The 10797-nt window shown below is 33.6% G+C and overlaps 1 protein-coding gene across 4 annotated transcripts; it reads right to left on the minus strand.

Annotated features, from left to right (window-relative positions):
- Nucleotides 1-4403: 4403 nt before the first annotated feature.
- LOC101514566 (homeobox-leucine zipper protein HDG1-like) lies at nucleotides 4404-10490 on the minus strand. Of its 4 annotated transcripts, none has more exons than XM_027330937.2 (10): nucleotides 10252-10490; nucleotides 10048-10129; nucleotides 8726-8879; nucleotides 8465-8582; nucleotides 7306-8010; nucleotides 7012-7113; nucleotides 6716-6928; nucleotides 5933-6104; nucleotides 5216-5589; nucleotides 4404-4985 (listed from the first exon to the last, which is right to left on the minus strand). In XM_027330937.2, exons 3-10 carry the CDS (start codon nucleotides 8872-8874, stop codon nucleotides 4593-4595), a joined length of 2226 nt encoding a protein of 741 aa, XP_027186738.1. In that variant the 5' UTR covers nucleotides 8875-8879; nucleotides 10048-10129; nucleotides 10252-10490; the 3' UTR covers nucleotides 4404-4592. The 4 variants fall into 4 exon arrangements, with proteins under 4 accessions (XP_027186738.1, XP_027186734.1, XP_027186736.1 ...); XM_027330933.2 differs by having other exon boundaries at nucleotides 8726-8946; XM_027330935.2 differs by lacking the exons at nucleotides 10048-10129; nucleotides 10252-10490 and adding an exon at nucleotides 9254-9418 and having other exon boundaries at nucleotides 8726-8946.
- Between the last annotated feature and the right edge of the window lie 307 nt (nucleotides 10491-10797).

Genomic DNA, 10797 nt, shown 5'->3' on the forward strand with positions numbered 1-10797 from the left:
CTAAGGTTGCAAGTACATCCTCCTCTCAATAGACACCGGGAGGCATGTTTTATGCTGATCTATTTGCACCTCACCAGTATACTGGCGACCATAGCGGAACAGGAGCGGATGATCTAAACGAGAATCCTTGAACTACTAAACTGAGAGAAGTTTTCTTTCCTTTTTTTTTTCTATTGTTTGTTTTGTTTCTTTCCGTTTTCTTGTTTTCTTTGTTTAATGTCAATGTATGTTGACTTTCTTTTATTCATTTTTTTTTCCTTTCACTAAATGTGTACTATGATGAAACAGTCGTATTGACTTGCACTTAATCTTAAAATTTCTGTTTGTGATTTTGCAAGTTAAATTTCATTTCTTAGATTATGTTATTGCTCAAGTCGACAAGCTTTCCTAATGCATGCATTCTTGATTACTAAATGGTTGTAGAAGGCTAATATGCCATCAATTTTTCAAAAATACAATTTTAACTTTTCAGAAGCATGTTGGCTTTATTTTGATTGTTCATACTCTCTCTTATTATCCTAGCTGTGAGCTTTTGAGCCTAAACACTTAAATTCTTTGTTGTGTGATTATCCAGACATGTGTTATCCCTCTAGAACTTGCACTAATTCTGACTTGCATCACTTGTAATTTATGCATACATTGAGGCAATTTTATTGGTCGTTTGAGCCTTTCTAACTACCCTATGAAAATTTTACCCTTTGCTAGTCCCTTTGAGCCTTGCCCTTTTATTTCGGTTACTAGCCACATTACAAGCAAAACACCTGACTTTAATTAAATCACCTTACCTGGAGTTAGGTAGAAAAAAATTCTTGTCTTGATAAAATTCTAAGTTTGAGGTTGCTCATGGGATAGCAACTTTCTAAGTTTCGGGTGATGATTCTCAGAAAAAGAAAATAAAAAAAAATAAAAAAGAAGAAAAATAGAATGAAAGAAGAAAGAAGAAAAACAAATACAAAAACAAAATAGATCTTCTTGGTTCTTCTGTCAATGTCTGAGAATCTCCATAATGAAAAGGTGAAAAAAAAAATGGTAGAATAATCTGGAAATGTATGCCTAACTCCAAGTGGTAAAGCCTACTATCCTAAAATGTCCTACCCTTACCTAAGCCCCATTACAACCCGAAAGTCCTCCAAAAATGTATGTGTTTACTGCATTGTGATTGCTAACTAGAATTTTTTCAAGCCTATGGTAGCGTGATGCATGTTCTAGGATTTGAGTGATAAATTCATAAACCTTTCTAAACACTTGAGAGAAATTTTGGTGAGATTGTGTGAAGAGAGAGTTGAATTTGATGAATATTTGATAGTTGAATTCTTCAATTCTTGAATTTGATAACTCTAAACACTTGAGAGTTGAATTCTTGAATTTGATAACTCTTCATCATATGCATATTTTTCCACTGTTTTAATCTTATTTATCTTCAATCATTAGTTAAATTAAGGATTTATTTGATACATTCGGGTTATTTTTGTTCTTTGAATTCATTATATGTTATGCTTGTATTTCAGTGATTAAGTAAGAATTTTTCGTAATTTTACATTGCGTTTTGTTTTAAGTGCAGTGCTGAATTTTGGTGAAAAATCAACATGATATATGTGGAGTATTTCAGCCATATCTGGAGTTCTAGATGTCCAATTAGTGTCACTCCAAGTGCTAATGAAAGCTAAGATCCATATCTACAACTTTCATGAAGACACCGGGACCAAATTCAGACGCAAACGATGAGCAAAATGCAAAATACATCAGACAGCAGATGTTGTGCGCTTGGAGCGCGCCTGGAGCGCATTTCTCGTGTTTCAGTTATGTCAACGCGCGCCTGGAGCGCACCCTGCGCGCCTGGGGCGCGTGACGCGCATCAGCAATCATAAAAACGCAAATTTTTACTGTTTATAGAATCTTTTTGACTATTGGGAAGTTGGGAGACTTGTGCCCTAGCATAGAAACTCAAAGACGGCCGTTTCTAACGCCATTGAAGCAGTTTTATCAAGAATCATCCATGAATCATTCTTGTAATTCTTCTTTAATCCTTATCTTTTGTATCTCTGTCATGAGTAACTAAACCCTATTTGTTAGGGATGAGTGTAACCAGATGAAACCCTTATTTTTCTGATTTGATTTCTAGTTATATGAATGAGTTTATTGAATTATTTTTCTCATCTCTGTGCTTAATGCTTTTTATTGCTTGATCAACATTAAAATGTTCTACGATTTGTATTTTGAAACGGAAGTGGACTTTACAAATGCTTGAGATGAGAAATTCATGAATTTGTAGTCTAGGGATAGATGCAGGTCATGAAACCAATTAAATTAGTTGCAAAGCAATAATTTACAAGAGAATTTCTATACGGTAATGCTTAATTCTAATCTTAAATCCACTAAGGAATTAGGGGTTACTTTGGAATTAAAGGTTCTGTCACTAAGACATTAGGGCAAGAATAATAAAGAGAATTCGGTAATAATTCAATAAAGGAATTCAATAACTAGGATCAAATAAGACACCAAGGTTGGATTCGAAGTGAAACTCATCCCTGACATTTTTCTCAATTTATAAAGTATCAATTTTACTACTGCTGTCAATTTTAAATATTATTTCAATCAACTTGGGAACTTTTTGTTCAATTTTAGTAACTAAATATAATTCAATAGTAAAACGCAATCTTTGAGTTCGACACTCGATACTACCGTTTTATTATTACTTGCAACGATTCAGTACACTTGCTGAAACGCAATCACGTGGGAAAGTAGAGATTCTTGGGGCAGTGTTTTTATGCAGGTGTCTGCCGAGAATAACCCAGGGGTATGAGCTATGTCTGATAGGTCTCATAGCCCCAGTGTATTTTGCTATTTAAATACTTTGGATTTTTGTTTCAAAAACTATTTCCACTGTTTGTAAATATTGTTAACTTTTGTCGTTGTGTTACGACTTAAATATTCTATCCAAAAGTATTTATTTCTTTATTTCTTTGTTTTATGATTCTTTTTTTAAGGAAAAAAAAATACACTCGCGCTGTTAAAGATCGGGGTGTTACAATTAGTATCCCTATCTTCTTCCTTGAAGTCTTGTCTGTCAACTTTTCCACAATTACCCCTAAAAAACCAAACTTTGCCTTACGTAAATTTGCCAGAGTACGCTTAACCTCTGGAATTGAAATCACTTCGCTTTGTCAATGTATTGACGTGATTCTCCAAAATCTCTCAAGCTTCATTTGAGGTAGTAGCATCGCCAACCTTATCAAATATAGAATCATCTAAATATTGATAGATGAAGGTGAGAGCAAATTGATATTTCATTTTCATCATTGACAATGCTTCATTCTCATTTTGAGACAAACTTTGTCCACAATCTCTCATGCACCTTGAGAACCAAACAAAGCTTTCATGCAAAAACACCTTTTCTAATAATTCTCTTTTGTAAAAAAGATAAAAGTGGAAAGAAGTGTAGGTACGAGTTGCCATCTATCAACTTTATTCGCACAATTCTCTCAACCAAGCTCTAGATTTCACTTTGTTAGAGGAAGTAAAGTATTTCTAAGAGGAAACTTACACCTTGCTTGATTTTAAAGGTTAAGTACAAGGAGGCATTGATAGGTACATAAGATAACTCAAGACATACTTCTAAGACATGTCTAATTAATACATACTTCTATATATTTTTTATACTTTTCTATGTTTAATATAATTCTAGATTTTTCAATAGATATTATGACTTATCTAAATAATTCTAATTTGAAATTATACTTAAAAGAGTGTTAGACTCCTACAATATGGTGCATGCAAGTTCAAATCTCTGCTGAAAGCATAGGAGAATCTACTAAAGATGTAACTGAGGCTCTTGCCCTCACCAGAAAACAAAAATCTCTTTTGATAATTATTCTAGGCACACTAACTCATTCACACACGGTTGAACACTAAGTTGCTTCTTTGTGTAGCAAGCTTAAATCCAAAAGATTCATTGTTTGCATTTGATAATGAGAAGTTGTTTTGTTTGACTGATATATATCCATCAAAATTTTATTCTATGGAGTTAATGGGGCATGACAACCAACCACATAGTAATGCATTCAAGAAGATAATAATCAGCAACATTGTCATGCAATATCCATTTTAGCTTTAAGCAAAGTAAGCATGAACAACATAATAATATTCTTAATTTTGGACAAATTTAACCAAAAAGGCTTGAGACAAACTCTCATGTAACAAGTCAATACCCGAACCAAACACAAAGCAAAACCATATTGCTTTTTTCATGGTTCGTTCTTGACTTAAGAAACTTAATTAATTTAATTTCCTTGCAAGAGAGATCCTTAATTTATGCCTCAGCCTTTCCAAACTATAATCTAAAATTTTCCCTATACATCCAAAATATGTGACTCTTTTATATGTTCATAATTTTCAAAGATAAATTAAAAAAAAAAAAAAAAAAAAAAAAAAAAAAAAAAAAAAAAAAAAAAAAAAAAAAAAAAAAAAAAAAAAAAAAAAAAAAAAAAAAAAAAAAAAAAAAAAAAAAAAAAAAAAAAAAAAAAAAAAAAAAAAAACCAAATTTGTTATCATGAATAAAATAAAAAAAAAGTTTTATTTATTCTCAATTTTCTTCATGCAACTCCAAGTGCATCTTTGACCTTTTGAATGGTACATGTGATGAGTGCATTAACAGCATCAACTGACTCCATTGTGAGCTTACTTGTTTGAAGATTGTTGAGCAACATTTGTATTCCGGCTGTTAGCAAGCATCCTCCACTGTCATTGTTGTCGCTGCCGCCGTTGCCACTTCCGTCATTTGAAGTTCCGACGCAATTGTTGTTGGAATGGCCGTCTGGAAGAATTGAAAAACCGGATGGCAAAAGAGAGATGAATGAGGAATCACCGCCGTTCATCACCATGTTCAAGGATTGCATGTTGATTGGAGAGTACACGATCATCGAGCCAGAGCTATCGGTCCATGAATCTTGGAGATATAGCACGTTGCCCTCATTTCCATTAGAAGCCTACACACAAAATGTTAATTTGCAACGCGTTAGAAATTAGAAATGTTTTTTAGAAAATCAATTCTTTTTTCTTGTTTGAGAATCGAAAAACATGTTCAAATACAAGTTCCCAAACATGTTATTAATGGAAGGGTAACTAAGTTTTGAGGGGTGCAAATAATAATCTAAAACAAACACTAAACTTTTTTAGTTAGTTGTTTCATGAAGAACAAAATCGAAAAGATACTTACATTATTGCCGCGGAGGATACAAACAGAATTTCCAAGTGATTGTCCTTTAGGAATGTGGACCATCTCCTGCATTGGTCCACCACCGGTCAAAACATCCCACTCACCTCTCAACCGAGCCTCGCGCAAGAAATCAAACACCCTTTGGCGCGACACTGGCAACCAAACAGAAGTTGCAGCACTTAGCACAATGCTGGTAGATTCGCCAGAGTTATCCTGATGTTTACGGGACATGATTTTCATGTCGCTGTTACCCATGTTACTAATGTGAAGGATATCCCACTTGCACGCGGTCGAAGGACAAACTCCTGACCAAAAGTAATCGGTCATTCGCTGTGCGAGCTTTAACATGCTTCTCCTACCAGCTTGATTTATGGCTGTCAAGAATCATTCATATATGTCAATAAAATTTGAAACTAATTTCTCTTAACAAATATACAAATGGAATAAAAACTATACAAATCAAATCAAATCGTCCTAATAATTATAGTGGTGTTAAATAGCTGTTATTGCATTGCGGAATTTGAACAAATTATTATAGTTCCGCGATACGGTATTCAATACAAAATATTGACAGATAGCGGTCATAGCAATGCTATAAAACAGTTGCAAGCATAATTTGAACAATATGCTATTTTCCACAATTGACAACATTAATTATGAAAATATTTCGTAATGATTTTATATTAATTATATTAATCAACGAGTTGTGTTGCCTACCTGTGGGGTCCTCAGATGGCATGGTAGACATGAGGATTGCAAGGCACTCACACTGCCTTTGGAGAGTTGCAACCCATCTATGAGCGCCAAATGCGAGGCCAGAATTGACCAACGGCCGATAGATTTGGTGTACAGCACTTTCATCATATTGAGAATGATCAACCCAAGTAATCTACAATAATTTAATTAACATTCAGTCAATTTCATGATTGGTATATAAGTTCAATGCAATTAATGAGGTTTATCGCATAAAGTAGTCATAGTTCACATTTGACAATAATTAAAATGTGGTTGAGGTAACTATTAATAGATATGTGCGTGCGTGCGTGCATGTGCGTAGGAAAGAGTTCGTTTTAATCTTAGTTAAATCATCGAAAACAAAAAACAATTCTAGCGACAAACGACAACACTTTAAATGCTTATAATGTGGTTGAGGTTTATATAAATGCTTATATATAAGATCAATGCAATTAGTGAGGCTTATCGCATAAGTAGTCATAGTTCACATTTGACAACAATTAAAATGTGGTTGAGGTTAACTATTAATAGATATGTGCGTGCATATGCGTAGCCAAAAGTTCGTTTTAATCTTAGTTAAATCATCGAAAACAAAAAACAATTCTCAAGACAAACAACAACACTTTAAATGCTTATAGTATAGTGAAGGTTATAAGAAAAATACCGAAAATATTTTTCGTCAAACTATTGAACATTGTACGAGTAATAAATGATGCAATACAAAGGAAAATCAATATTTAAAATGATTTAGATTATGACAATTACCTTGCATAAACCATTCGGCATATCCTGCAAAACACAGCCAGAAGGAAGTCTCCTACAGCTCATATAAGGGTTTCCATTAGCAGTATTACGACCGATATCGATCGAAACATCAACCACAACCCACACACCTTCTGCATGCTGCTTGCAAAACCTAAGAACACTATATTGTCGAACCGGGACTAATGGAGAAGGCAATTGAATCTCAGAATGCATCTGCAAAAGCATAATCAATCCTAATTAGTTTCAAACAAATATAGCAAAGTCGAGAAAACACACCAAAGAGAAATTAAACATACCACTTGCAGAGCTCCATTTCTGCTTCCACCCATGCCGCTAGATATTACATCCAAGGTTACCGCTCGAGCAATCATACATGGAAACATCTCTGTCCACCGATCCTATTGACATAAATAATGAATTAAAAGAAATATTTAACAAACTTTGTCGCATACTCGAGACTAAATGCGCATCAATCCCTTCAAAATCATGTTAAACAAATCAAGTTTATTTAGAATCACATTTGACAAATACTCATGCAAACACACACTAGATTTATGATAAAATAAGTTAAACATCATTGCATAGCGTACCGCATCCAACAATGTTTCCACCAGGGCCACACTGTTGATGATTAACAGCCCAGTTTCTTTAGTAGCTTCGGTCACATAACCATTCGGTTTCGGATTGGTGAAAGGCGAACCAGACCTTGCATACTCTTCATGATTCAGCACTTCCTTCCCACCTTCTGAACTCTTCATCCAGAGAGGACAATCTGGTTGAGACATCTTGATAAGTTCATCCATAGCAGCTATTGCAAGATCGATAAGCATAGTTCGCTCTTGCTGGGCATCATTTCCCATCATTCCCATAGGTGATCTCATTCCAGAATGTGTCATTCCAGAATGTGTCGGCGGAGTTCCCATAACACCATCTCCCATATTAAATCCCATTGGCATGGACATGCCGAAGTTGCTTGAACCTGAGACGATACCATTCCTTCCAATACCGAGTTCAAGACTGGAATTTGGAGATGGCAGAGCCATGTTGGCCAGAGCTGAGAGTGGTCGGCCTAGAAACTTGTTGGCCAAGGTACACACACGGGTCAATTCCTCCTTCAATCGGGCATTTTCAATTCTAATCTGGTGTTCCTCCATTGAAATCTGACCGGGAATTGCTGGGCCGCCACAGTTGCTGCATATTGGATTCGCCATAGCTTCCTTCATCACACTGTTCTCAGCTCGGAGCTTCTCATTTTCCTGCCTAAGAATCATGTTCTCATGGCGTTCGAGTTGCGTCTGAGTCAAGAAATGCAATTCATTTAGTACAACATATCAATCATCAGTGACGAATTCATAAATTTGAAGTTATAAGAGTCTATGTAGCACCGACACTTCAAATGGGATATATGTGTTTATATTCAATCACTTCCTTTTTTTCAAATTACTACTAGTGTCAATGTTTATGCAGGAACCAAATATATAATTTAACATATATGTGAGAGCAGTTCATAACCATTCAATTGACACAGACACTTGTAAGAATTAGAAAAAATGAAAGTAATTATATGTAATCAAAAGTGTCAATGTCGAATACCAACACGTGTCAAACACTCATATACACTTTTAATATGAAGTAGTGCTACATAGGTTAATATATGTACTAAAATAAGTTGAAATCTCCCAATCCTAATACCAATTTCATCAACAAACTACATACAACTGCATAAACACAAATGTAATTCAGATTTACCTTCATTTGAGTTCGACGATTCTGAAACCAGAACTTGACTTGCTTGTTCTCCAAGCCAAGCCTCTTGCTAAGATCTGATCTTTGCTTCTCATCAGGATGAGGACACTCCTTGAAGAATCTAAACCAATCAAAATACAAAAACCATTATAAACTGATAATCAATAATCAATAACAACAACAACAACCAAACCTTATGCAACTAAATAATCAACAATCAATCACAATATGTTAAAAAGATTGCATAATTTTGTAAATTCATACGATTCGAGCTCTTGAATTTGTTGAGGAGTGTGTCTATGATATTTCTTCTTCTTATTCTGTGGTTGATCATCACCAGCATCTAAATCATCACCAGAAGCACCATCAAAATTTTCACTTCCTGACCTGCTTTCATATTCATCTTCCCTCATTCTCCCTAACAAACCAGAATCAAAATTTTCTCCAATAAGTCCCATTTCACCATGTCCTTCCATTTTCCTAAGCTACATAACAGATACTTTAAGTCACCACATCAACATAACAACAATAAACAATGAAAAGCACAAAATTTTTTTAAAACAAATTTTTTTTTAACCCTACAACCAGAAGATAAGTAAAGTCCGGAAAAAGTTGTTTCAACTAAGATTCAAACTCGAGTTTTCCCAAACAATTTATCTTTAACTAAAGTTTATCGATCACTTAAATCACATAATCATATTTATAATCATTGGAAAATAATTAAAAAATAACAAAATATAAAACAGAATACACAAAAGGAGAGATCAAAATCAAAGGGGGTTTGAAGCATACAGTGATCAAATTCAAAGACAAGTTAGAACATTTTCTTAGGTTGAGAAAACAGAGAAATCTCAACAATGGAAGTTGTTCTATGGAAAACTATTAGTCACAACTCTTCCAATCAAACCTAAAAAAGACTACAATTTTTATTTATAAACAAAAAATAAACAAAAATGTTCATGCACACTTTTCGGTAACTCACTTTAGTTCTCAAGGTTCTTATCAGAAAATGTCACTATCACAATTTCCCAAGTCACTTTTCAGTTTTGGATTCTTTACTCAACTTTTGACCTTTTAAACCAAATTAAGTAAAATATCCACAATATTTGAATATTATAATATATTATAATTATAATATTATATCATAATATAAATCTAAACATAAATAATAATAATAATAATATAATAAAGACAAGTTTTTTGCCTTGTCAACTCTCCATGCATTATTCTATTTTTTAAAAAGAAGTTGCTAATGTGAGAAGAGGAACAAGACAAGAAAACCCCTTTTTCTTTTCCTATTTTTAACAATATAAAACCTGACCAATTTTTGTCAGCGTTGAAAATTTTTCAAAGAAGAAGAAGAAAACCAAAATGGTCCCAACAAAATCAATCAAATCAGAATTCAGAACACATAAAACAATAAAATAAAAATAGATTGGTCTTCTTTTAAATGAAATAAAATAAAAACAATTTCACATTCAACCAAATGCATTCACGATTCACCACCCTTTCCCCTAATAAAAAAAAAGGAAAAATTATGACATGGAAATTGGAAAGCAACATAGGTACAGTGACAAAAAAGATACCTTTTACTTGACAGTACCAAGAAAGTTGTTTTTTTTTTAGTAAAAAACAATTTTCAGATCCTTCTCACTGTCTCTCTGGGATCTGTGGAAGAGAAAGAGACAGAGAAAATGTATAAAAATCAATCACTAAAATAAAATAAAAATATATATTTATAAAAAACAATAGTGACTGAATAATTAAAATAAACATAATAATTGACTTACATTGACACACCAAGGTAATCAGAAAGTCAATGCCTTTCAACTTCTGAACAATTCTATTCTTTTTCTTAAAATCAAAATAATCTCATAAGAAACAAAATTGACCCTTCGAATTAAAACACAAAACCCATTCCGAAAAATTCAATCTTGCTCAATTTCTTCACTCAATCGCATGCACTATTTCTCTCTCTCTAAATCTTCAATACAATAGTTTTTTTTTATTTCTTTGTGCACTTTCTCTCTCTAGATATTCTAGCATTTGATTTGTGAGATTTTGGCAATATATAGCATACAAGAAAAAGAGTGAGAGGCCTATGTGGGTCCCACTGACAAGACAGTGTTTCGTGATGTACGTTCCTTTTTCAGGGCGCGTGAATCACGCGCCCGGGTTGTCTGTTCTTTTTTTATATAGATTGATGTTGTTTTTTTATGGTGGTATGATTCAGTGTGTGCTTGACCATGATAGTATCATATACACTTTAATCAAAAGCTTCTATGTTTAGGTTATAAGTGTGAATCTGGGATATACACGTGCAGAATCTGAATATT

This window comes from Cicer arietinum, chromosome 8, assembly GCF_000331145.2.
Source record: "Cicer arietinum cultivar CDC Frontier isolate Library 1 chromosome 8, Cicar.CDCFrontier_v2.0, whole genome shotgun sequence".
Taxonomy (NCBI): domain Eukaryota; kingdom Viridiplantae; phylum Streptophyta; class Magnoliopsida; order Fabales; family Fabaceae; genus Cicer; species Cicer arietinum.

Excerpts from the sequence above, each read along its gene's own strand:
- LOC101514566 (XM_027330933.2), bottom strand. The coding sequence starts at position 8,937 with ATGGAAGGACATGGTGAAATGGGACTTATTGGAGAAAATTTTGATTCT. Across the intron at positions 7,114-7,305 it reads TGGAAACATTGTTGGATGCG|GATCGGTGGACAGAGATGTT; the intron begins GTACGCTATGCA and ends TTATGTCAATAG. Across the intron at positions 6,105-6,715 it reads TGCCGAATGGTTTATGCAAG|ATTACTTGGGTTGATCATTC; the intron begins GTAATTGTCATA and ends AAATTATTGTAG.